The sequence below is a fragment of the Petromyzon marinus genome, chromosome 29, assembly GCF_048934315.1.
Source record: "Petromyzon marinus isolate PM22_M1 ecotype Great Lakes invasive population chromosome 29, UKy_Petmar_22M1.pri1.0, whole genome shotgun sequence".
NCBI lineage: Eukaryota > Metazoa > Chordata > Hyperoartia > Petromyzontiformes > Petromyzontidae > Petromyzon > Petromyzon marinus.
The window spans coordinates 5,814,697-5,840,969 of NC_133695.1; the positions used below are offsets into that span (position 1 = coordinate 5,814,697).

The following is a 26,273-nucleotide window of genomic DNA, read 5'->3' on the forward strand; positions in this document are numbered from 1 at the left end:
AATACCAAAATATATTTATTATGTTCTATCTACGTGACTTTACCGAAATAACTAAAGAATATACAGGTCAGGGTCGAACCCACGACCAGGGGTTGGTAGTTAACATCTCACCACCGTGGCACCCTCTCGTCTTGATTTGCCTTGGCGAATGCTCAGCCACTAACCCGACTCCTCTTGGGATTTGTATTGTAACGCTCTCTTCAAGCAATACCAATGCGGCAGACCTTTGTGGGCAATTAGGTTTTGATAATTTGTCTGTATTTAGTTGTTTACCCCTCGGTTTGTGCAAATGATGAGCAGATTATCTTTTCATAATAAAAACCAGGCAAAGTGATAGTGGATATTCATTTGTCCTTCCTGGGTTGAGTGATGACATTTACCAAAATTAGAATATTTATTTATACTGGAGGGAATCCGATGAGCTATAAAGCTCTTTTTCAACGATGTCCAGTAGGGGCATGGGGTCAGAACGTTACAACAACAATACAACACAATAGGAGTGGCATATATAGCAAAGGTAAACAGATCACTTAAAAAATAATATCCAACTAAAAAAAACTATTTTTTTATCTTGCCAGGTAAAGCCCACCGAGCTATTAAGCTTCTTTTTTAGAAGCGATCTAGCCTAAAATGACTCAACAAAGTGGGCTTAAATGACGGCATACGGTACGTCGTGTGATAGGATACGATGAATAAACATCGTACTACATACCACCGCAGTTAGTCAATCGACAGATCGCGTGCCATGGGGTAAAGTGTGGGTAGCTCCTATTTCAGTGAGTAGGCCAAACACCCTCCAGGGAGCTCTCTATAGATGAAGACCCCTTTTCACTAGCAGGGGCGTGAGCAGGCCATTGCAGGGATGCGCCTTTACCTTCAACTTCATGCTCTATACCAGGGGTCGGTAACCACAACAACAAGAGCCATGGTGTTTTCGACTTCGGTAAAAACCTTAATATTTCAAGAACCGCAATGGACGTGGTGAATATGAGACGGTGACTCTTAATAAATAACGTCACAAAGGAGTCCTTAATGAGCTGCATGCGACTTCGGAGCCACAGGTTGCCGACACCTGCTCTATACAATATACGGACGGTGCTTATTTTTGCAGTTTCCAGCACACCGCCGCATCCAACGGTACGGTACGGATGTCCCATTGTTTCTGGTGAACGTTTCCGAATAAGTAAGCACACTCAAGTCTTGCCAACGCTTAAGACGCAGCGGCCAGATCACGCGCGGTCGAAGCGAACGCACGTTTTTACTCTCACGGCGGCTTCCGAGGCCATCTCAAACGTCAGCGGAAACGGGGAGTGAAAGTGTATTTGGCGCACCGATAACAGTTCACTTCGCAGCTGTATAATGAGCAGGTTTGTTGAATCTTCGCCCTAAGAGGATATACGTCGCACGTGTACAATCGGGCCCCTTTTATAAATACACTTTCCCCTCGATCGTTTCCTCCCACACACCAAACCACTCGTTAACGGAAATTGGCCAACCGTCCCAATGCAGGACCCCCTTGACACGAAAACGTTGAGGCTCGGCAAAGCTCCCCCACACCAACTAAGTGGTCGACAACACCTTTTCACGTACAGAGAGATGATGGCAGAGCTTCAGTGTACACATCACCAATGTCGAGGTCCGCCCTTCGCACGGGATGCCCGACAAGTGCATGAAACGATCAGAGCCACAAGACTTTAAGCCGCCCTGCGGACACGTCGCCCGGGCGGACGCATCGACGGATCGCACCAGAGCTCTGCGCGCGATCCGTCGACGGGCCCACCGCGGCACCGGAGGGGCGCCGCCCCCCCCGGGGCAGACCACGGCCTGACGTGGACACGCCCCACCCAGGGACGATCTTCGACACCGCGGCCTTGGCGTGCATTCAGCGTGGCGGCTAGGGCAGGACAGGATTGCCTGGTGGCGGCTCGTGGGGACTGCTATGCCCCGAGGGACATGGTGATGATGATGATGATGAGAGCTTGAGGGTGGGAGAATTTGGCACTGGCTCGATGCCTGGCTGCTGCCTTCCCCGCTCCTCTGAATCTTCGCGCCTCCGAGTCGTTTTCTCTCTCTCCCTCTCTCTCTGTGCGAGCGCGAGCAGATGCTGCACGGGCGCGTTACAAGTTGCAATTATTATCATCATCATCATCATCATTTATTTCCCCGAGAATGTTTATTATCGATGGACGATTCTCGTACGTACGAAGCGCCATGTTAGGAACTATCGAGATCATGCACCAATGCTTTGCACGGAGATTCACGACGTACCAAAGTCGAGGATGTAGAGGTCTGAGTGATCCATCAAGTTGAACTCATCCCCCATGCCTTGCTCTGGACAGGGACTGCGAAAACATAAAAAAAACATCGTTATATTCTTAAAAATTTCACAAGGTGCACCAACACCCATATGCTGCCATCATCGCCATATTCATCCAAATCACTACCACTAACTCAATCATTCTCATCATCCACGGTACGACACAACCACTGCCGTCATCGCCATCATCATTGTATTCATTGTTATTGCCACCAACTGCACCACCACCATTATCATCATTATTATCAGCAGCCACAGCACAACCACCGCCACCATCGTCATCGTAAAGTTTATGTATTTGTACACGTGGGAAATTTAATTCACGATCTGAAATCTGTACTCCGGTCTATGTCCGACCTGAATAGGCAGTTTTCATTACACAAGCGTCTTTGCCGAGATTATATTTGCGAAATGTTAAATGTTTTTTTTTTGCGAAATCCGACGGCAATCCACAAAAACGACTGCTCCCTGTCAATCAGCCCCGCACTTAACGCGCCGACGAATTTTCCTACAACAGAAACCATCCTGCCGTGACCCCTCTTAGCCTGGCGAGTGACCTCGGGACCCTCGCAACTCCCTCTCTGCGCCTGCCCCTTGCCCACCCCGCAACCCCTTTCAATCTCTCGGCTGTAAATCTTGTGCGAGGGAAACGTGTTAAAAAAAAAGGGGGGAAAATAAAACAAATAGAAGAATAAAATAAAATAAAACAACGGCGGAAACAGCAGCTATGTGTAAACACCAGGAAGGGGATCATCTTTCCAGGAATGGGAGGGGCAGGGGGGAGCCTGCCTTCCTGCCTACACGTGTTTCGACCCACATGAACCCTCCCCGCCCCCCCCCCCCAAAAAAAGGGGCAAGTTTTACAAGCAAGGATTTTATCGTGGTAAATTACACCCAATGTATTTACAGCACCTTGGGACGTTCAACGTCGGTGTACGGAGAGGTGGGGGGATGCATATTCCGCTGCGTTTCAAGAGTACAAATGTAAGAAGCGTACAACGCACCAACTCGTCCCTCCGCCGGCAAGCCGAGCCAGCGGCCGGCAGATTGTCCATATTCCTATGGCAGGGGCCATTTTAAGCCGCCTTATCAAGACCACCAACCCCCGAGTGCACGAGCGAGGGAGACAACGGCTCCGAATCGACAGACATCGGCGGCTGTGGCCGGGGGGCGATCGCAATCCAGATCGCAGCAAGGCGAGACGACGCTGGGTGAAGCCGGCCCCGCACGCGCCAGCGCCGCAGCCGTTGCCTGTGATCTGCGTGGGTCCTATCAGCCGTCTCCATCTCGGAGAGCGTGCGCGGGTGCCTTTGTGTCAGTCACCGTTGCTCTTTCATGCCCGCTCGCTCGGGCTCTCGGGGAGAGCCGCTATCTCTCCCGCGCGTGCGTCTGCGTGCGTCTGCGTGCGTCTGCGTGCGTCTGCGCCGTGCCGGCGTGTCTGCGTCTGCGAGGGCGGGACAAGGGCCTGCTTAGCTTTACTGTGTCATCGGCCCCCCGGGGTCTTCCCCCGAGTGGCGGCGGTAGTGGCGGAGAAACTGAAGTGCGGAGACGTTCGGAATGGAACGGGAGAGGCGAGGCGCAGCTCAAATTATTTAAGAATCGGATTTTTTTTTTTTAGCCGATTGTAGTGACTGTAAAACGGTTGTCAAAACTAACTCGCGTTATACCGACACATTCTGCTGTTGTGTCCCTACGACAGATATTTACTTAAGATTTATTCTCAACGCGTGTATAGTACCCAAGTGGCGTATGGACATTGATGAGGCAAAGATAACAAAATCTGAAAAACTGTGTATAGACTTTGGTTTAGTCGATTTTCGAATTTGCCAAATTTTGCCGGCACGCAACGGCCGACTCTTGCGAATGACGTCACGGAATCTTTAAAGGCCATGGTGAAGGATTATTATTACAGTTGTTACACCCCGCAGGATTAAAATCAGGCCAGCCGCCTGGATTCGAACCGCGAACCTCTGCAACGCGTGACAAACACGCTACCGCGCGTAGGGGCCGGATGGGATTGTCACATCGCGGGATTGTCACATGGCGGGATCATGCGGGATGGCGATGGCTTGGGAAGGCCTTCATCCAACGGTGGATATGTTGCTGCATGAATTTTTATTGTTTTTCTAACATATCGATGACTGATTTGATCACTAAAGAAAAGTGGGATGATCTTAAACTTTAAAAAAACACCACATACCTTGAGTGACAAGGTATTTCAGTGAGCAACACGTTCTCTTAATAAACCCCAGTTAAATTAAACGACGGTGAAGGAAAGACGAGAGCTTTATTTGCCACGCAACATTAAGCAGGCATCATTAAGACACCCCCCGACCACACCACCAAGTTTATACAATGGGTGTATGGGGGGTGAGGGTGGAGTCCAGACTACGAGCCACCAACTGCTCAGAGCTACTGTTTACAAGGCTGCAACACCAGGGAGCATTGTGGGCGGGCGGCCGCCACAAGCCAGCTTATCACATCTCACTCTGCTCCTCCTCCTCTGTAGCATCGACCATACCAGCTCCCCCCTGCCCCCATACCTCTCCAACACACGACTCCTGCCACACACATCTGACAGCCTAACAAGCACTCACTCATTCACTCACGAACCCGGCCACTCCCAAGTCTAGAATTATAAGACTACATGGCCTATGTGGGCGCAAAAGATACCGATGGTAATGAAATGAATGTACGGTTAAATAATCATTTCATTTACAGCCAAGTGTTAATTCAATGCTGGATGTATTTTGAACTTCTTTTGCACCGTATGTAGCCAACCGTGCTAATTGGAGGTGCGGAGGAAGGACATCAAACTAAACACGAAAATCAGTTTGAAAGAAATTAGTTTTCAATCGAGATTTGGACGAAGGGACTTCCCCCTACACCGTGCCACTTTCATATGGGTTGTTTGACCAAACTTCGCCACACCGGTTGGAGGTTAGGTTGGTGTAGGAAAGGTGCCCTCTCATCTTGCCACCGAAGTTAGCCTCGGTCAGGAATAGAACTTCACAGTGCAGTGTGCTAACCGATTTGACACCGATCCCACCCACCACCTCCTCAAGTCCACGGTAATAGCCGACATTAATTCACCGAAACCATTCACAGACCGTTCTCGTGCCAGCACTGCTACAGCAGGCACTAGGAGCGAGTTGCCAACTCCAAGTACGTCTTTGACAACAATTCTTTAAACTGGCCTTTTTACCCCTCCGTTCTGGCCATTGCCCTGGTTCTGTTTATTTCACACTTTCAATACATGGCAACATTAGGCTCTTTGGATGAAATGCGCCTGAGAAATGGAAATTACCATTAATGTGGACAACTGTTTTCAAAGCAATTATATCAATAACCAACAATTATTAAAATGTACAGTCCCCTCGTCAATTCACTGCTGAACGAAAGCTTCCTTAGGCCGTGTCGGTCACGGGGGTCGTTTGACCATACTTCACCATGCCGGTCGGTGCGGCTTGGTGAAGGGGGTGGCCAGGACGAGGCGAGATGTCACACGCCACTGATATTCACCGTAGGCTTGGAATCAAACTTTGGTCGCTGGCTTCATCGCACGGTGCCCCATAACCATTGCGCCCATCCACTCTCCCTTCACAAATACAGGCTCCCCTCGCTCTATGCTGGTACGGCTTGAGCGATTTCACGCCGTATATGCGGCTAACATATTTCTATCCATAATCAGCAATATTATGCAGTTTGAATTCACTCGACATGCGGCTATGCGGTCGGACGTGGGACAACACTGCGTGTGTACTACCGCGTGCGCTGCTCGGCAGGCAGCGGTCTCACACACAAAGATACGCACGAAGATACCCTAGGACAAAAAAAACCCCACAAAGATTCTTCCATACAGCCTAAACATAGCTGGGGCAAGCACGGTTAGCGAGCGCCCATGCAGGCCGGCACGGGACACGAGAGGGTAGGTGGCCAACACCACGCCCGACCGCCTTTGTATCCCCAGTGGTGATGTTTTTACACGCCGCACCAGGTACTCACTTCAGGCAGAGTTGACACGAGAGAGACAAACACGGAGATACATACAGAGACACACACACACAGCAACAGCATTGCGTACTGTGCGGGCCGTGTGTGCTAGCCGGCAGGCAGCTGTCTCCTCGTGCGGGTTCTCCTTGTGCTCCACCTTTTTTGGAACGCACCTACTACTACCTCCACCGCAGAGCGCGAGCATAAATCAGCACATCGTGCAACGGTCATTCTAAGATATTTAAGTAGAAATAAAGCAACCAGCAATCAGATGTCAACAAGAGACAAGGGCATGCATGGGAGACACCGGTGCTCCCTCGGTGAACTTAGAAGCGAGTAGAAAGAGGGAAGATACTATACATAATCCCACTCCCTGCTGGTAATGAAGAAATGGCATTAAGGAAATAGTTGGGCTTATCACATGCAGTTGGCCTTTTCTCCTTAATTAAGACTGGAGGCCTATTCCAGCTGGGCATCTCTTCTGCATGCTTATCTCGTGCCAGACGACTGTTGCAAGTGATAAAGTAACATCTGTGCTTTAAATCTACCAACCGGTAGCCTCTGTGCAAGTATGCGATGGGGGGGGGGCATCAAGCCTACTGATTGGCAGCAGTCGCATTTAATTGGCTTCACGTGGTGCCTTGGTACAGAGAAGTCGCTCGATAGATGACATCATTTGCGTAGCTGGCGGAGCACAAATGTTTTGCGCGGGTTTTTTGTTGTTGCGAATTAAATAACAGCGGCAAACCCAAGCCGCAGCAGCGCATTTAAAAGTTTACCTCCTTGCTGTGACAAGGTTGACTTCCATGAACATACGAATTTAACTAAACTATTTTTTTATTTTAGCAGGTAAGTCCTACTGAGCTGTATTGCTCTTTTGCAGAAGAGACCTGGCCACAAATGATAGCTCGACAAAGTAGCTTATCATGTGATAATGCATAGCACTGCCACGTTTCTAATGTGGAGGGAAAAACCTGAGTGCCCGGAGAAAAATCCACGCGATTACGGGGAGAACATGCAAACTCCAATTATACATGCATCAGGGTCGGGATCAAACCCACGACCTCCTGCATACCAGGCGAGGGAGTGAACATCTCACCACCGCAGTGCCCACATTTGTCAATAACAATGCCTGAACGAGACGAGTGTTGAGGTTGTGCTGTTGGTGATTGGCTTTGACATGCACCATTGCCAATGCAGCTGTATCACAACATTATTTATTTTAACAGATTAATTATTCGGATTGTTTAAATAACTCAACTAAATTGTGGGCAGCAGCAGGCAGTGCAAAAAAATCCACCGTTATACTTCACTTCTATGCTCCCTGCCTTTACAAACCCACACTATTTAGCACCGTTACGCGTTGTCAAATCACTCGCATGACCCGCACAGGGAGGGGAGGGGCCCTCATCCACCAGTGGATTGACAAAGCGGCCGCACATCTTAATAAGATGACGAAGGTAAGAAGATGTACACTCTTCCCATCTCGATGTTGTATTACTTATTTACTTAATACAAGATCGAGTGAGAGCCTTAAATTAACATGTAATTCCTGTATTACAAACTATACGGTACGCATACAAAACACTTTTACGATGCATAATAATACTTTGACTCATGGATTAAGAATGATTCATGTATTGAATAATTTGTACAAAAAAAAAGAATTGACGTTTTTTTAGGTTTGTATATATTCTTTTTTGGGTGGAGTGGTGCCGTGCTATGAACCTGGCCATATGAGTTTGATTTCCAGCCATGGTTAACATCAGTGGCAAGTGACATCTGAACTGGTGCAGGGCACCAACCCACACTAACCCCCATGGAGAAGTATGGTCAAACCACCCCCAGGAACAAAAACATGTGGGGAGGTCTTCATCCAACAGTGGAGTGACAAATTAATGTAAAAACATGGGCACGATGAGTTCACATAACCACTGCAGCCACCAGTGGCTGTTGCAATTGTAAATGTGCCAAGGATAATAAATTCTTAAATATATAATCGTGGTCTCAAATTACTACATTTTCCGACACCTTTATATTTCTCTTCCAGGAATCTATTGGTATCCTTTATTGGCATATTTAGAGGCGAATCAACAAAGTTGGTGTTATTTATTTAACTTGAGGTGCTGAAAACCTCAGGCAGTTTAACTCATTGTTACTGAAGCCGAAATTGACGTCGTGACGCCTCCGCATTAATAGGCACCGCAAAACAGCCGTCGCAGCGCTGCAACCTTCCCATCGGCCAAAAACGAAACGTAAACAAAGCAGAGCCTCCAAAACGCGCGCACACACAGGGAAGGAAGAAAGAATAAAAACAATCGCCTCGCTCAAACCAAGTGCGAGGAGATTACACGGAGGGAAGGGGGGCATACACGGGGATAGAGAAAGGAGGAGATTCGAATTGGGTCCATCGGAGGAAGGGGAAGTGAGAGAGGAGCTAATCTAGCGAATTAACAGCCCCACGATGTTTTTGGAGAAAAAGCACGAGGGGGATTGTTTTCTTTTTTGTTCAACCTGAGAGGCCAAACCGTGAGCCCTCAATCAGCTGTTTCCTGTCCGAGGAAAGGGGTCCTGTCGTGAGCAGTGGCAAACTTCCGGTCGTGGAGACACGATGCCGAGGAGATCAAGAGATTCAACTTCACTGCCAACCTCGATGAGGAAGCCACCAGAGCTATTCACTTTTAAATCTAGATTGAAAACTCACTTCTTTAGAACTGCTTTTTGTGTTTAGTCTGTTGTCCTCCCCCCCCACCCACACCTCCGATTAGCGCGGTGGGCTGTGTACGGTGCAAAAGAAGTTCACACTTTCATGTTTTTCTAGAGCCGCAATGCTCACAGATCAGAATAAGATGCTCCCAATTGTAAGTGACGCTGACATTCATTCGGCTGCTCACAATTAATCGTCAGGAAGACATTTTGGTGATGAATTAATACTAAAAATGTCACTTGTAAAACAATAATACATGTTGCTTTTATAGAAGGTGGGCAAGCTGCAATGCAGAGATTCGTGGGTTAAAATGAACCCTTAAGCTCAGGACACACGCGTGGAATTGCACGTGTAGAAATCAGTTATTTAATAAATATTCAAAAAGTATATTTGCATATTAATTCCAAGGCAGGCTGAAAAAACGAAAACCTACGGGAGAAAGTGACCAAGAGAGTGAGAAACGATACAGCGAGATGGCAAAAACGAGACAAAACGGAATTGATTCCCCAATCTAATTGCAACCAATGCCCAATCGCGTCAAGTCGTCAAATCTCTTTCGATCAGGTGCCGGATGCAAAGAAATTTTTTCCGCACGCTACAGGAAGCAACGACCTGCTCTTGACGCTAATCAGCTTAAAAAAAACATTTGAGAAGGAGCAGCACCATCTATCTAAACTAATAAAACACTAAATCTATTTTCTTTTACCAGGTAAGGCCCACTGAGCTATGTAGCTCTTTTTCAGAAGCGACCTGGCTATCACAAATGATAGCTCAACGAAGTGGCTCATATTGTGGAAATGTATAGCAGCCAAATACTCTAAACGCGTGTTGATTCTAAATGTGGAGGGAAAAACCGGAGGAACCTGAGAAATAATCCACGCTCGGAGGAGAGACCGACACATCAACTCCAAATATAGAGCAGGCATCCGGGTCGGACCCACGACCTCTTGTATACCAGGTGAGGTAGCTAATATCTCGCCACCGCGGTGCCTTTTTGATATCTCTTCCTAGCCGACTCATCCCCAAGGAGAACGAGGCACAGATACGATACGACAACGTAAGAGGGCGGGAGCGGGCGGTGTGCGCGTGGTGGCAGACAGACAGACAGCCAGCCAGCCAGCCAGGAGAGGGTTAAGTGCTGGCCAAACAGGAAAAAGGAAAACGCAACAAGTGACAGTGTTTTGACTGAGGTTGCCCAGCAGCGGTTACCGCCTCCCCACCCCCCACCACCACCACCACCACCGCCGCGTCCTGAGCGAGCCGAGCAAAACACCGGCGCGTGCGCTGCTAACGAGCCAAAACGAGGTGGCGGGGTGGGTGGGTTACGCACACAGGAAACGGCGAGGCTCGCTTTTCACCACCGCAGGTTAAGGTTCTCGCTTCGATGTGCAGCGCGCGTGGAGAAAAGTGGAGCGCGCGTGGGGAAATGTGCAGCGCGCGTGTACGCCGCAGAGGTGCATCCGGGGAGGGGGTCGGGAATGGGGGGGGGGGAGTTGAACCCCCACACCTCCCCCCTACCCAAATGATTAAAACAGCTGTTGTACATAGCCGCTAATGATTATGCTGTGTTGTGTTGCGCCCGTCGAGAACAGGCGGCTCCGGCAACCGAAATAAGGAGCCATTTTTTTCGAATTCGGCAAGACAAAAAAATATACATTTCAAGAGCCGCCAATGCACACGTGGTGAATACGAGACGGTGGTCGTTGATTACATAACTGTCACGGAGCAGTCCTTAGAGAGCCGCATGTGGCTCCGGAGCCGCATGTTGCGCGCCCCCGATCTAGAAGCCATGCCTTGTAATGAAAGGCTCCTTGCTGATAACGTCCGGCAGTTTACAAGCAGGGAATCCAAGCGAGCCTGACTCTGCTGATGAGACACTGCTGTCGAAACCGGTGCGCTGTTTGCTTGTACTCAAGCGATGCTGTTGAAACTATGCACTCCCAGCAGCACATGGTGCCGACTGGTGTGACTAAGAAAACAGTTAATTTGTCCACTTAAATATTTCATTGCATGTCACGGATAATTTTTTTTTTTCAACTTGTAATTATCAATTAATCATTACCGATGCGCGTTTCATTTTAGAAACATTTCAAGTTCTAGCAATTAAAACGTTATTTACATGCAATCAATGTTGTTTCGCTGAATGGGTGACCATGCATAAGTCAGGGCTTAATATCAGCCCAGTCTCTCTGGGTAGGTGACCTGGAAATTATGCATCAAACACCCAGCGCATTAAGGTTGGCTACATGTGACAAACGCCTCTTGTGGGCGAATATAAATTATATGCCCCCTGGTGTGGATAAAAGGGTCTTTTGAAGTGATTTCAGTAGCAGTTCTGTGACGTAATCATTCACATGACATTCCCTGCCACAGTATGTAGTGGTTGGGTGCACTGCTCGCTGCAGGGTTATGAACGGAAGTAGACATGGAATCGCCACGCGGCGCAATTGCCGACAGCACAATTGTAATACATTGTGTGGCCCCAAACACAATTCTTGCTCGGACAAAGCAATTGCATTATTATTTGTGTGGTATTTAGTTATTCAGAATCAGAATCTTTCTTTATACTGGAGAAATCCGATGAGCTATGAAGCTCTTTTCCACATATGTCCAGTAGAAGTGGGTCAGATATCATGGATCACAACACGTTTTAAACCATTAATCTTCCGTCGGTGAACACACGAAAAATCTAACCGCTGTCGAGAGCGTTCCTTTGAGGTGAATGATTTTCCTGTTGATGGTGATAAGTGGTGGTACTGTGCAATGAATCGTACAGTGAGCAACATTAAATACGCAATAAATATTTCACAATCGACCTTTAAGAACGTACAAACAACCGGAAACATCTAGTGCAGCGGAGAGCACCACGACGCCCTTCGTACTGCACGTGTGCGACTCTTATTTTGGAAAGGCGTCTTCTCGAGTAAGCCTTCATCTTTTTATAGGTTTATTTTGGCTAATAGCTGACCAGCTTAGTTGTGAGCGCCAGTGTTTGATGTCTGCAGAATATCGAGTAAAGAGGCTTGAATGTCAGGACTATTCTAAAAAAAAACCACACGCACGTTGCCTACGCTGGGAAGCGGGGTGATGTAATTCTCACTTCTCGGGAACCCCGCCTGGCAATATGTCCAACGATGACAATGTTCTTTTTGCAAATAAAAAGCAACGTCTTCATATTTCTTATTTCACCACGCGTAAAAAAAAGCAAGTAGTAATAAAATGAATGTGAATTTTTTTCCACAAGGTTATTGTTTTACTACGTAACGATTATCGACCGTCTCTCCTTTGCAAGACATCAAATAAACCCCGCGGGCTTGCGTAATGGCAAAATAACGTACAATGCATGTACGTTTAGACTTCTTTTGCACCACACGTAGCCGTCCGTGCTAATCGGAGGTGGATTGCACAGGGCAGCAACCCAGCGTATAATTGTCACGTTAAGATATCTCGACAACAGAGGGAAAGCAAAGGCCTTATATAATAACACTCGATGAGCAAATTTCTAGCAACTGTGAATTGAATTGCAACTCGCGTAGCGAACGTCTTCAAAAGGCGTCTTGGTCAGCGTGCAAGATGAGGCTGCGATACCCTCTCAAGAGGGGCTCTATTAGAGCTCCCTCTAGTGGAGACGCCTGTGTCATCACATGTGTGAGCAAGATATTGCAGTGCTGCGCCTTTACCTTTTACCAGTACCAAATTATAACATTTAAAAGTTAAGCCCCAGCACGTGATAGGGATTGGAAAAAAATATACAAAGTTCCGGATGAACCCGGGAAAGCTGTTCCTATTCAGCGACACATTTAAAAAGCTGCCTTACTTAGCGGCGACTTTGCTCTTAACACTGCAGTTTAATTGGGGGGTGCTGCTGTGGGGGGGGGGGGGGGGGAGTTATTTTTCTCTGTTCCGCTGACCTTGTTCCGCCAAACAGAATGGCCTGGTCTCCGATCAGGCAGCAGCACTGGCGTCTGCGCGGGCAGGGACCCTTCTCTCGCACCTCCATCCGCTGCCAGGTCATCGTTTCTGAAAAGCAGATGGAAAACAGTGGTTAACACTAAACTATTTTTTATTTTACCAGGTAAGGCCCACTGAGCTACTATACAGCTCTTTCAGAAGTGACGTGGCTATCGCAAATGATAGCTCAACGAAGTGGCTTATCGTCATGTGAAAATTTATAGCAGCCAAATACTCTACACGCGCGCCGATTCTAAACATGGAGGAAAAAACGGGATGGCCAGGAGAAACATCCACACGACCACGGGGAGAACAAGGAAACTCCGAATAAAGAGGTGTCAGAGTTGGGGTCGACGCACGCCCTCCTCTGTACCAGGCGAGGTAGTTAACATCTCGCCACCGCGGTTACCGAATCGACGCCCATAGCCGCAGAGCTGGGGGCGCTCAACCTCGCGGCTCGGGACGGGAGCCGGGGGCTTGGTGTCAACAGATGCGGGACGTGGCAGCGCACTCCTCTAAGCCCGCGCTTTTGGAAAGGCAACGGCTTTGTGGATCACGTAGAGATTTGCGGGAAAAAAAAATTCCCGTGCCGCGTTTTCCGCCCGTTACCGCGTGTTGTTCTATTTTTAAAACTATACACTTTTTACTTTACCAGGTAAGGCCCACTGAGCTATATAGCTCTTTGCAGACACAACCTGGCTATCAGAAATGACGGCTCAACGAAGCGGCTTATCACGTGGAAATTAATAGCAGCCAAATACTCTAAACGCACGTCGATTCTAAAAGAGGGAAAAACCGGAGGAACCGGAAAAAAATCCACGCGACCACGGGAAGAACACGCAAACTCGAAATAGGCAGGAGTCAGGGTTGGGATCGAACCCACGGCCACCTGTATACCAGGCGAGGTAATTAACAGCTTGCCACCCTTTGGCATCTTGTCCCGACGTTTTGCGCCGCATGCAAGGAGATTCTCAAGAATGCAATTGCCCAAAAAATGTTTATGCAGGGCAGCCCCTGACAAAAAGAGCCTTCTGAATCATCGAGGCTCTGCTGGATTAATACATTTATCATCATCATCATCATCACGATCCATGGGCAGATAGCTCTTAGGTGTCCACTGCACATGTCGTCATTTGTTATTTTGGCCGTATCGCGTGTTTGGTCGGCGTGATATTCTAACGTGTTCCGGGAGCTTCTTCAGGAAATTATGAAGCTCTCAGCACATGATAGGGATTATTTGCACCTAAGATGGTACAATAATAATGTTACATTGAATTTGCATTCCACCCCACTCCCGAGGATTTAACTCTCATGCTCCCTTGAACCCTGGACAGACATGCAAATGCGATGTTCCATCTCAAGCTATGACTTAACCCTTTAAAATATTTCACTCCCGCTCCTCTCCGAGTGAATGGAGATAACTTGATTGATGACAAAGGGTATGCTTGGCCTTTGCACGGTTTCAATGCTGCCAAAGTGAGGTTTGGACAGATTACATCTGCAGCAATTGTTTTGGCAACAAAATCCCTGCAACCCCATCGTAAAATGTAGCATTTCAATCTCAGACTTTGCACAGCGTTCACACCGGACGTCTTTGTTGCAGCATTGCAATGTTAATCAGTCACAGGAAAGTGTGGATTCATAATATTTCCAGACACACACCATATAAAAAAATGATGCGTGACCGTGTGTTTTTCACACACCATGAAACTCTGCTAAATGGATAATGATGTACTCCCCCCCATGTAGGTCTTGGGTGCTGTTTGACCATACTTCACCGCACTGGTCAGTGTGGATCGGTGGAAAAGGGAAGCATAGACCTGGGGAGCATTGAAATACAGTACAACAATAGATTTTGCTGCTCTGCTCACCATGTAGCCCCACAGCCTACAAATGACCATGCTGAACTTCTTGATTGCGGGTACTCATTCGATCACCCATCGAATGAGAACCCGCAATCAATCCTGCTTAGTTTCTGAGATCTGACGCCAATCCGGGCGATTTGGTCCAAGGTGCTACATCTTCACGCGCTAACCACGCCCTACCTCTAACCCCAACCAAAGCAAACGTCTGGCACAATTAGTCACGTAAAATGAGTAATGCTCTGTGGAATATTACACCGTGTTTGTACGAAAGCACTCAAATAAAAAAATCCACCCGTTTGAATTCATACAAAAGAGGAGATTATAAATAACTGGAGAGCTGCGTCGAGCCATTACACTCAGTTCCCTTTTGAAACGTCAATGATGCCATATACGGAAATGATGCGACGCTGTCCTTCCGGGGAGTTACAGAGCAGGGGGGGTGGGGGGGGGGTGAGAAACTAAAACTGAAAAACACAACAAAAAAAATGAATGAGCAACCGCCCACACCCGCTGTCGCGCACATTAGCACATGTGAGTAGCCGACGCATGCGGCCTTTGTGAAACCAGCGGCGCAATGATGAAGGACGTTTTATAGCGGCGCGGGGTCCTGTGTTGCGGACGCGAGTCTTATTTTTCTCCCCGTTCTGACTAATGTATGATCGATGCGAGAAGACGAACACGGGGTTGCTGCAAGATTACGGTTTGATGAGAGAGAAAAAAACATTTCAATGTTGTGCGCAACATCAACGCGCAACCTTCGCAGCGCGACGGCTCGCTGCCGGATCTCTCTTGGCTACACGCAAACGTTAAAGGTAACGTGGGCTTGGGCAGAACAAGAATGCTACAAGGGATGCTGATGGCCGGAGGTCGAGACCTAGCTAAAACTAAACTATTTTTTATTTTACCAGGTAAGGCCCACTCTTGAGCTACTTGGCTCTTTTTCAGAAGCGACCTGGCGATCACAAATGACATCTGAACGAAGTGGCTTATCATCATGTGGGAATTTACAGCAGCCAAATTGCTCTAAACGCATTTTTTCTAAACGTGGAGGGAAAAACCGGAGGACCTGGAGAAAAATCCACGTGACCACGGGGAGAGAGTCACGCAAATTCCAAATATATAAACATGGGTCAGGGTCATGATCGAACTCACGACCTCCTATATACCTGGCGAGGTAGTTAACATCTCGCCACTGCGGCGCCCCAGACGTACGAATGGCAGACCAAAAGGTGGGAACAGGACCCGAGAGCGTGCCCGGACAACGGAGATGGGAGCGGTGAGAGATTGGTCACGTGTGCAGCTGCCAGATGGGTCGCTACATCACAGGGCCGCGAGAGACGCCGATGCCTCGGGGAGTGACACAATCATCCAGCGGTGGACTGAGCACGGCTGATGAATTATTGAGGAAACACCGTTGGATGATGGCAACTCTGCGTCGTACGCATCTGAAACACATTGCGTGCCCACTTGTTCAAGGTGCTTTCACCAGGTATCTCCGGGAATATGATAAAAAAAATCCGACGTATCAAGCAGCCAATCTGCAGTTCTTAATAATCGCCCGAAACTAGCGTTTTACATCCACTAAAATTAAAATGCAAGCAAATGTCGCATCGCTTTGTTTTTTTAATGAGAGACGTGAATTAATTAGCACCCCGCTTCTGTGAAATTCATTCAATCGTAAATTCAAACACGTACGAGCCAATTAATGAAAGAGGAACTTCCAGGCACTTTACCTTTGTAATCTCCATAGTTACAAGAGAGCTATCGCCATGGCTACAGCGGTTTCCTAGACACGCATGCACGCACGCACGCACGCACACGCGATCCCTCTTTCTCCGTTTCCAGCTACCAGAGGAGCCAAACGCACGACGAAAGCGGAAACCGTTGGTCGAAATGTTTGCAAAATTGTGAACTATTACACACCAAGTGGTCAACCACCAAGGACCAGTACCAAGTACTGTTGGATAATATTGGCCTGGAAAGCCAAAAACCTAAAAAAATATTTATTTTACCAGGTAAGGCCAACTGAGCTACGTAGCTCTTTTTCAGAAGCCAACCGGCCAGAAGTGATAGCCCAACAACAAAGCGGCTTATCACATGGAAATGTATTACAGCCGAAAATTCTGAAAGGACGTCTACAGTGAGGGAAAAAAGTATTTGATCCCCTGCTGATTTTGTACGTTTGCCCACTGATAAAGAAATGATCAGTCTATAATTTTAAGGGTAGGTTTATTTGAACAGTGAGAGACAGAACAACAAATTGTTTTCTTGGTGACTATGGTCCCAGCTGCCTTGAGATCATTGACAAGATCCTCCTGTGTAGTTCTAGGCTGATTCCTCACCGTTCTCATGATCATTGCAACTCCACGAAGTGAGATCTTGCATGGAGCCCCAGGCCGAGGGAGATTGACAGTTCTTTTGTGTTTCTTCCATTTGCGAATAATCGCACCAACTGTTGTCACCTTCTCACCAAGCTGCTTGGCAATGGTCTTGTAGCCCATTCCAGCCTTGTGTAGGTCTACAATCTTGTCCCTGACATCCTTGGAGAGCTCTTTGGTCTTGGCCATGGTGGAGAGTTTGGAATCTGATTGATTGATTGCTTCTGTGGACAGGTGTCTTTTATACAGGTAACAAGCTGAGATTAGGAGCACTCCCTTTAAGAGTGTGTTCCTAATCTCAGCTCGTTACCTGTATAAAAGACACCTGGGAGCCAGAAGTCTTTCTGATTGAGAGGGGGTCAAATACTTATTTCCCTCATTAAAATGCAAATCAATGTTTTTACATTTTTGACATGCGTTTTTCTGGATTTTTTTGTTGTTATTCTGTCTCTCACTGTTCAAATAAACCTACCATTAAAATTATAGACTGAGCATTTATTTGTCAGTGGGCAAACGTACAAAATCAGCAGGGGATCAAATACTTTTTTTCCCTCACTGTATATTAAAAGTGGAGGGAGAAAACCGGAGGACCCGCGGATATATCCATGTAACCACGGGAAGAACATGCAATCTCCAACTCAAAAATATAAAAGGCGTTCAAGGGTCGGGAACGAACCCACAACCTCCTGTATATTAGGCGAGGTAGATAACATCTCGCTACCATGGCACCCCCTCTTCAATAAATAGGTTGACGACCTAAAACATGTTTGTTTATGTGTAATTACAGAATGGGAGTTCTGCTTATAATTTCTTAAACTCAACATCGCTCTGCAACAATATAGCCCCCAGCTACTGTACAGTTTTAATATAATTTAACAGCAGCTGGGATTAATTAAAAATCATTTTTTTTTAATAACTCGTGGTGGAATAATGATACCATTGATTCATTGCCTTTTGCTTCTTAAGCTCACACGATTCATGCATTGAATTGCACGTTCAAAAATCAACGGTCCACAATTTATGCACCATCACTGAACACAAAAGTCTTTCATTGTTAAATTACTGTTATGAATCGCAACTTCGAATCGCAAGTAATTAATCGAATCGCCAGCACGGGGGGATACGAATCATTGAACTCATGAAGAGTCCACAGAGGTATTCTACACACCTCATGTACACCTTACGTACACCCCGTTTGTCAATCCACTGCTGGATAAGGGAGGGCCTGCTCAAGCCCCACACAAGTCGTGGGGGTCATTTGACCATACTTCGCCACGCTGGCCAGTGTGGCTTGGTGAAAGCACAGGCGAGGGAGCATGCAAGTACAGGGCAATGGTGGCAAGATGTTAACTACATCGCCTGGTATGCAGGTCATGGGTTATATAGCGACCCTGACACCTGTATATTTGGAGTTTGCAAGTTCTCCCCGTGGTCACATGGATCTTTCTCTGGGTCCTCCAGTTTTTCCCTCGACAGTTAGAATCAACGTGCATTTAGAGCATCTGGCTACGAGAAATGTCCACGTGATGAGACACTTCGTTTGGGCTATCATTTGTGATAGTCAGGTCGCTTCTGAAAGAGAGCTATATAGCTCAGTAAACCTTACCTGGAATAATAAACGTTATAGTTTTACTCTGCTGTGTTGCAGGTGTACATCTCACCTGGACTGAATTTCCACAGGTCATCGAAGTGCCTGTCCACCAAGGCGTTGTACCCTCCAAAGATGTACAGCTCTCCCTTATAGGCAACTGCAATGGGGAAAAAAACGAGTAGATAAGTTAATGGGACACACAGACACACGTAACACATATACACATATATAGAGGGTTCAAACTAATTATTTGGTGAGCTCTGCATTGGCAATGGTGCACAAGCTTAACAAACAAAAAATCTCACATTTGTCAACTACCACCGAGACCTTTAAAGGAATAATGTACAATAGGCGACGTTTTGGGCCATGACCCTTTGTTTACTTATGTGCCGTGAAGATGATAAATTTCCCGAAATGCCACATATTTTTTCATTTAAAAGCCACAAGTGTTATTTGACAAATGTGTTGAGTTTTTACACGCTTGTATTTTATAAAGACACTCACACACACAAGCTCATCCATTCAGACACGCAGCCGATTTGTAATGCCCCTAAATTACATTCAGCTCAACAGGTGACAATATCGTGAAAGCGTTGATTCCATGTGCACAGAACGACGCATGGAGATTCAGACCTGTGGCTCGCGCAAACACACACACACAATGTCAATTCCAAGAAAAATGTAGGTGTGAATCACTTGCAAAGGAAAACGATCCATAACGGATCGCAGATTTTTACGATGTGGGCTCATTACAAAAAAAACACAAGCAAAAAAACTGTGAAGAATTGTGCAGAATAAGTTGTTGCATATACAGCGTGCCACATGCTTGACAGCACTTCAATCACAATCTAACCTTGTGTAATTTCTATCCATCGTTTAAGCGGGGTGTCCATGAACGGATCGGATCGCTCCAGCGCACGCGACGTCAATCTATTTGCACTTGGGCAAAAATCATCAATCAAGATTCCTTGCCTGAGAGCAGGTGTGGTGGAGGTGAGCTGCTCAATCGCCCTTTTGATTTCCCATCCCCACGTGATGTCCGTGCTCCACCTTTTCATGTCCAGACGTTTCCTCCCTCGTTTCAACTCAACCGGCAGAGCTTTCATTATTGTGCCCTCTACATCTTCAAACACGTTTTTTTCTTCTTCTTCTTCTTAACAAGGTCTTCTGATCTCACCTACATGTTACCGTCAGCCCTTTGTCAATCCACTGCTGGACGAGGGCCTCCCCATGTCGGCCGTGCGTGGTAGTGGGCGCCACGTGACCGTATTCTCGACGCGCCCTTCATTGTGGGTTGGAGAATCCATTCTGCTGCACTGTTCCCGTTTGTCAACACATGGGCCCCCACAGCCTATAAACAACCTCTTGTGCCTGGGTGGTTGCCCATCTAATCACTTCTCCAGACTAAGTGTACCAGGTTACCAACGAAGGTCAACTATCGATTCCCATATAACCATCTTTCTGTACCTTTATTTTATGTGCCCAGCCCTGATCCTATGTACATAGCACATACATGGTTTTTTTTTATAAGGTACCACGGCACTCCCTGCATGGCATACTTTAAATCAAGCTAACTCTTCATATTTGTGTTTAAAGTACACAGTTTTATAGGCAAATTGTACAAATGATTGGCTGGTGCTTGTACAAGCTACTGCACGCTGTGCCCTGCTCAAAGGCAGAAAGGCACCCCCTACTGGCAGACACCAGAGTTGTATCTTCACAGTAATAATGTAACTTGTTAATGTGAGCATTCGAGGTTTGCCCCGTTCCTCGTCGTGTCTACGAGTTTAATACCAAGCATGTGCCTCTTTGCATTTCATTGAACACTGTTCAACTACTGTTGTACTTTTCTTTGTTCAATAGCCATATTAAAACAGTAACAAGAAGAGGGGCAGGAACAGGAAAACGTGGATTAAGAGATGATAACGCAAGTTGAAAACGTTATGGACTGTTAAGAAAAACAAGGCAGCCTGGGAAGGACACGTCGCTCAAAGGGATGAGGGCCGGTGGCGGTCACTGACGGCCAAATCAAGAAACACGACTGAGAGTCCCTCCTGTCGCGGAGAGATCAGCTCGTGCGCAGGAGCTAGACGCATGTTCGCGAGACTGGGAGGTATTCATACAGCGGTGGATAGATCGTGATTGATGACTGTTAAGATTCTCAGATCATAGTCTTAACAATTCACTTTTTTCCCAAATTAATCAACAGCATCAGTGAGCGTAACATATCGATGTCAAATCAATAAACGTACTTTAATCAATTCCTGCCTACGAATGTGCTTTCCAAATTTTATCACAATATCGAACATTATTCTTACTTTTTACGCTTTTCAACTCGGGTCGAAAGCATTTATGCATTTTCTCTGTCCGTCACGAACGGGAAGGGACACTGTAGCTCTCCTAATGATGATCCAACACAAATGTAACTTTAGTACACTATTGTGTTGCTATGAAGGACTTACCCGACCGAAAATCGGCCACATTGATCGAAGGGTTGCCTGCAGCTTAAGACGCAAACCAGAGTAACGCAGGACTATTTGTAAAGACGCCTGAAGCACCTTTCCATGGAAGCAACTCGTCAGAAATATGAACACGCATGTTACTGCGACAGCTATGAACTAATAAATTATGAAAGCTTTCGTGACTGCATAAAATCACTCGTTGTTTTTTTTCTGTAAAGTCACATACGTGACCAATGAGTAATTTTATGCAGTCACGAAAGCTTTAATAATTTATTAACACACTTCTACGCTTCTGTGTATGTGCAAGATGTGCCTTTTTTGAGCTGCCGCAAGATGTTTTTTTGAGCTGCAGCTCTCTCTCTCTGGCCCCTCCCCCCCCCCCAACCTTATTTCCTATTTGAGCTTCTGTTCATCCCTCTCTCTCCGTCTTTCCTACCGACCGTGTACCTCGTATTTTCACTCTTGTCTATGCTGGTGTGTGCAATCCAAAAGTTGAACACGAAATTTAACACTCCTCTGAAATTCGTGGTCTGCCAGGAAGTGTCTGTGTTGTTGGCCTGACTGGTTGTGCTTCACAATGTTTTTTTAGGTTTGTTAAATTCTCGTCTCATCCTTTTTGTTGTATTTACCTCCATGATTTGTTCTTGACACCTGATGATCAATTGTGTTGTGATCGAAAAGTCGTGATTGTTTTGTTTTAATATAATTTTATTGTATTACTACATACGTGACTTTACCGAAAAAAACCAATGAGCTATGAACTATTTTTTTATTTTACTAGGTAAGGCCCCACTGAGCTATATATAGCTCTTTCAGAAGCCATTTTGCCACAAATAAAAGCTCAAACGAAGTGGCTTATGTGGAAATGTAAAGCATCCAAATACTGTGAACGAATATTCCTAAATGCGGACGGAAAAACTGGAGGACTCGGGAAAAAAATCCACGCGACCAGCGGGAGAGAGACATGCAGACTCCAAATATACAGCAGGCGTCAGGGGTCGGGGATGGAATCTGCGACCGCCTGTATAAGCAGGCGAGGTAGGTCCCATCTCGCCACCGTGGTGCCTCTTACTTCCGTAACGCTCATTAAAATAACTTCTGGCGATGAGCGCGCATTCGAGAAGCTCCACGTAACATCCGCGTGGCGCCGTGCATAACTCCCCGGGGGGGGGGGGGGGGGGGGGGGGGCTTGCTCGACCGCCGTGTGCTTACACGCCGAGTGGCTCCTGCGTCCGTCGGGCGGCGTGCCGTTGACGGGCGGGTCAAACCAGTAGCGCTTCTCCGTGTCGAACACCTTGATGCGGTTGCAGTAGATCTCGCGATTGGAGTGCGACGGGCCCAGCATGTCGGCCCGCCCGCCAAACACGTACATCTTCTGGTCGATGAAGGTGGCCGAGTGAAAGTCCCGCCAGCGCGGGAGGCCGCCCTGCGTCGATCGGATCGGCGAGCGCGGAAGAAAGTGGGTTAAGGGGCGGCTCTCGCAAAGGTCAACAAACAGAAAGGGGGCAAAGATATACCCCGCACGTGGCATGCAAGGGGCCATCTAGGAAGGTCCTGTTGAGCGAGAACCTACGATGGCCGGCACAGAGCACGAGAGGGTGGCGTCGCCAGCGTCACGCCCGGCCGGCGGTCTCTACGGTGCTGCACTGCACGGGGTACTCGGGGGGGAGGGAGGGGGGCACGCACGCACGCAAAGTTTTGTTAGGGCCAGTGGTGCGGCTGTTGCGATTTGTCGACAATGGCAGAGTTGCATTCACTAATATTCTAAAGTGTAATACACTTTGTGGATGTGATATGTACAATTAGGTGGTGGTGGTAACGATGATGCGTGCAATAAACGAAGATGGAAATGAGATGAGTGGGTTGATGATGGGTGACCATGGGGAGTTTGGGGGACAGGGAAGGCGGCGTTCGTACGAGTGGGGAGGACAAGGGGAGAAGGATGGGTGGGCAAGAGAAAATAATAAGTGGTGTTTAAGAGAAGAGTGGAAGGTAGTGAGAGAGGGTGATTTATTGACCTGCAAGGGCAGTTTATTCCAGCGAAGACACTGAAGATCGAGACACTAAAGTTTGCAATATCATATATAACAAGCCAAAAGCAACACACTAACCTACTCTGAAATAACACATTCACCTGTGTACCGATTTAAAAGTAAACTGGGCTTTGGTTAAATTCCACTGATGAAAGCACGAACGCTGTACTCTACTGCCACCTACTGGACATTAAACAGAACACAGGCTACGGGTATACATGTTACAATACACTTTTTTAAAAGGTGGAAAAAAATCAAGGGAGAAAATTGGATTCATGTAAATGAATTTCACATGCGTTGGTTGTAAAAGTACACCAGTGGCAGTGTAGAAAACTCGAGCGAAAAATATGCTTTGTCATTTTGAGTAATCTACGTAGAGCGAAAACCCAATTAAGGTTATTACGGTACAACCAATCGCAGTAGGCGGTCTTGCAATAAAAAGTCTGCTCACCAACATGCAATGCGATAAGCTCTCTTTTTGATAAGCGAAAAGCAACTTACATAATTTTATCAATCTGTATTACGTACAGAATTTTCAGGTAGTATGGCAGTCAATCATCTTTTGGAATTCTCACATCCTAGACAAGGGGTCTCAAACTCAACTTACCTGGGGGCCGCTGGATGAGGCTGGGCCGCATCAAGTATTGCATCAAGTATTCAAAAAAAAAGGACAACTGATCCAATCTTCTCAATCTTTATTAATAACAGTTCAGAACATGAACGGTTCTTCAGAACATAGGCTTCTCTTACCTACTCCTTGCTGCCAGAGACCTGACAGCGCTTCCTCTTCTTACACAGCTGAGCCACATTTGGCTTGAGGGAGGAAGCAATTGAGACCCTCAGTATGGCTTGAAGATGCTCATCAGTAAGTTTGGACCTGTACTTTGACTTATTAAAGTTCATGGTGCAGAAGAGCTTTTCACACAGATATGTGCTCCCAAAAAGGCACATGGTCCGCTTGAACATCCTGGAAAGCTCAGGGAAGGTGGGGGGCAATTCTCTCAAAAATTGTCCAAGCTTGTCTGCTTTTTCACTCACCTCCCTGAACTTGGCCTTGAGTTCAGAATTGCACTGCAGGTCAATTAGCTCCATTTGAAGCACAGGAGGGGCATCTTGCACATCGAAGAAGGGGTCAGCAAAAATTTGAAAAGTGTCTGTATGTCTTGAAGTCTGCAAACCTGTGATCAAATTCCTCCTGTAGCTTTACAATGGCATCAGCATACTTCTCACCACTGAATGGTGTGCCCGCGTCCATGAGTGCCTTGCATGCTGGGAAATGGCAGAGGTTTGTCTGAGAGAGCTGGGCTTTCCATAACACAAGTTTTGTGGAGAATGCTCTGACTTTGTCATAGGCAGCACTGACAAGCTGCCCCTGGCCTTGTAACTTCTTGTTCAGTACATTCAGCTCCTGTGTGATGTCAACAAGAAAAGCTAAGTCCGTGAGCCATTTGTGATCACTTAGCACAGGATCAGCCATCCCATCCTTCTCCATGAAGGCTTTCACTTCTGCTCTCAACTCAAAAAATATGGTTGATGCATTTCACAACTACAGACATCACATTGTCAAACTTCAGGCATTTGCTGCAAAGGGCCTGCTGATGGATAATGCAGTGCAGAGCAATGGCCTCCTCCACACCCTCCTCTTCCAGTTTTCTTTGAACAAGTGCCACCAGTCTATTTCTCCTCCCTGTCATTGATGGTGCTCCGGCGGTTGTTATTCCAGCAAACCTCTTCCATGGTAAACCGGCATCCACAATGGCATCACACAGCTGGCACAATATCTCCTGAGCGGTGGTCTGGCCATGCATTGGATTCACTGTGAGCAACTCCTCCGTCACTTCAACATTGTCGTCAACACCACGGACATACATTGCGAGCTGCGCAGTGTCAGTGATGTCTGTGCTCTCATCAAGAGCGACTGAGTATCCACGGAAATGTTTGGCTTTCTAACGCAGTTGATCGTATATGTTACCTGACAGGTCAGAAATGCGCTCTGCCACTGTGTTGGCTGAAAGGCTGATGTTGCTAAACTGACCCTTCTTTTCTGGACAGACTATACTTGCAGCCTGTAACATGCACTTGTTGATGAACTCGCCGCCTTTGAATGGCTTTCCCGCCTTAGCAATCATCTCACTCACCACGTAGCTAGCTTCGACTGCTGCATCACTCTCTTTGCTTGCTTTCTTGAAAAAATCTTGTTGCCTCAGTAGACATATTTTAAGATTGGCGACCCGGTCCTCTCTCTCATCTCCCTGGTATTTTGCATACTCCTCGGTATGTCTAGTTAAGTAATGACGTCTGATGTTGTATTCCTTGTGCACCGCAACTTTCTCTGTGCATATAAGAAACGTCGGGGGTGCCCCTGTGCTCAACAAAAAAATATTCCGTCTCCCACTTTTCCTGAAATTGTCTGTGCTCATCGCCAACCTTTCTCTTCACGGCAGGTTTTGAGAAAGACATGACTGGGGCTGAGTGACAAAAAAAACACATTTAATAATAGAAAAAAAATTAATAAAAAAAACTACCATAATTTCCGGACTATTAGCCGCTACTTTTTTACACGCTTTGAACACTGCGGCTTAAACAATGATGCGGCTAATTTATGTTTTTTTTTGCACAAGCTTCATGCCGCCAAAACATTTACCGTCACAGACCAATTAAATTACCGAACAGGCCACATTGGACCAATCAAATGCACTCGCACTAAATTCTTCAGATCAGTCATTTTGCGCTTCATGCACACACCGTCATCATGGAAAACACGCGAAGGAATGCACATGATGCAGCTTTCAAGTTAAAAGGCGGTCGATCTGGCTGTCAAAGAAGGAAATAGAGCTGCTGCACATAAGCTTGGCATCGATGAATCAATGGTGAGACGTTGGAGACGGCAGCGTGAAGAACTGACTCAATGAAAAAGACGACAAAAGCTTTCAGAGGTAAAAAAAAGCAGATGGGATAGGCTGCAGCCCCCCCCCG

General features: G+C 46.9%; 1 protein-coding gene across 9 annotated transcripts in view; it reads right to left on the reverse strand.

Annotated features, from left to right (window-relative positions):
- The window catches only part of KLHDC3 (kelch domain containing 3), a 50,001-nt gene that overhangs the window by 7,314 nt on the left and 16,414 nt on the right, over positions 1 to 26,273 (reverse strand). For all 9 annotated transcript variants that reach the window (XR_012945626.1, XR_012945625.1, XM_032962869.2 and 6 more), the window contains exons 7-10: positions 22,477 to 22,690; positions 18,873 to 18,959; positions 12,929 to 13,037; positions 2,269 to 2,342 (exon numbers count right to left, since the gene is read on the reverse strand). Coding sequence is in view for 7 of the 9 variants with exons in the window: in XM_032962869.2 (XP_032818760.1) it covers positions 2,269 to 2,342; positions 12,929 to 13,037; positions 18,873 to 18,959; positions 22,477 to 22,690 (484 nt within the window). In the remaining 2 variants the exon portion in view is untranslated. The remainder of the gene's footprint in view (positions 1 to 2,268; positions 2,343 to 12,928; positions 13,038 to 18,872; positions 18,960 to 22,476; positions 22,691 to 26,273) is intronic.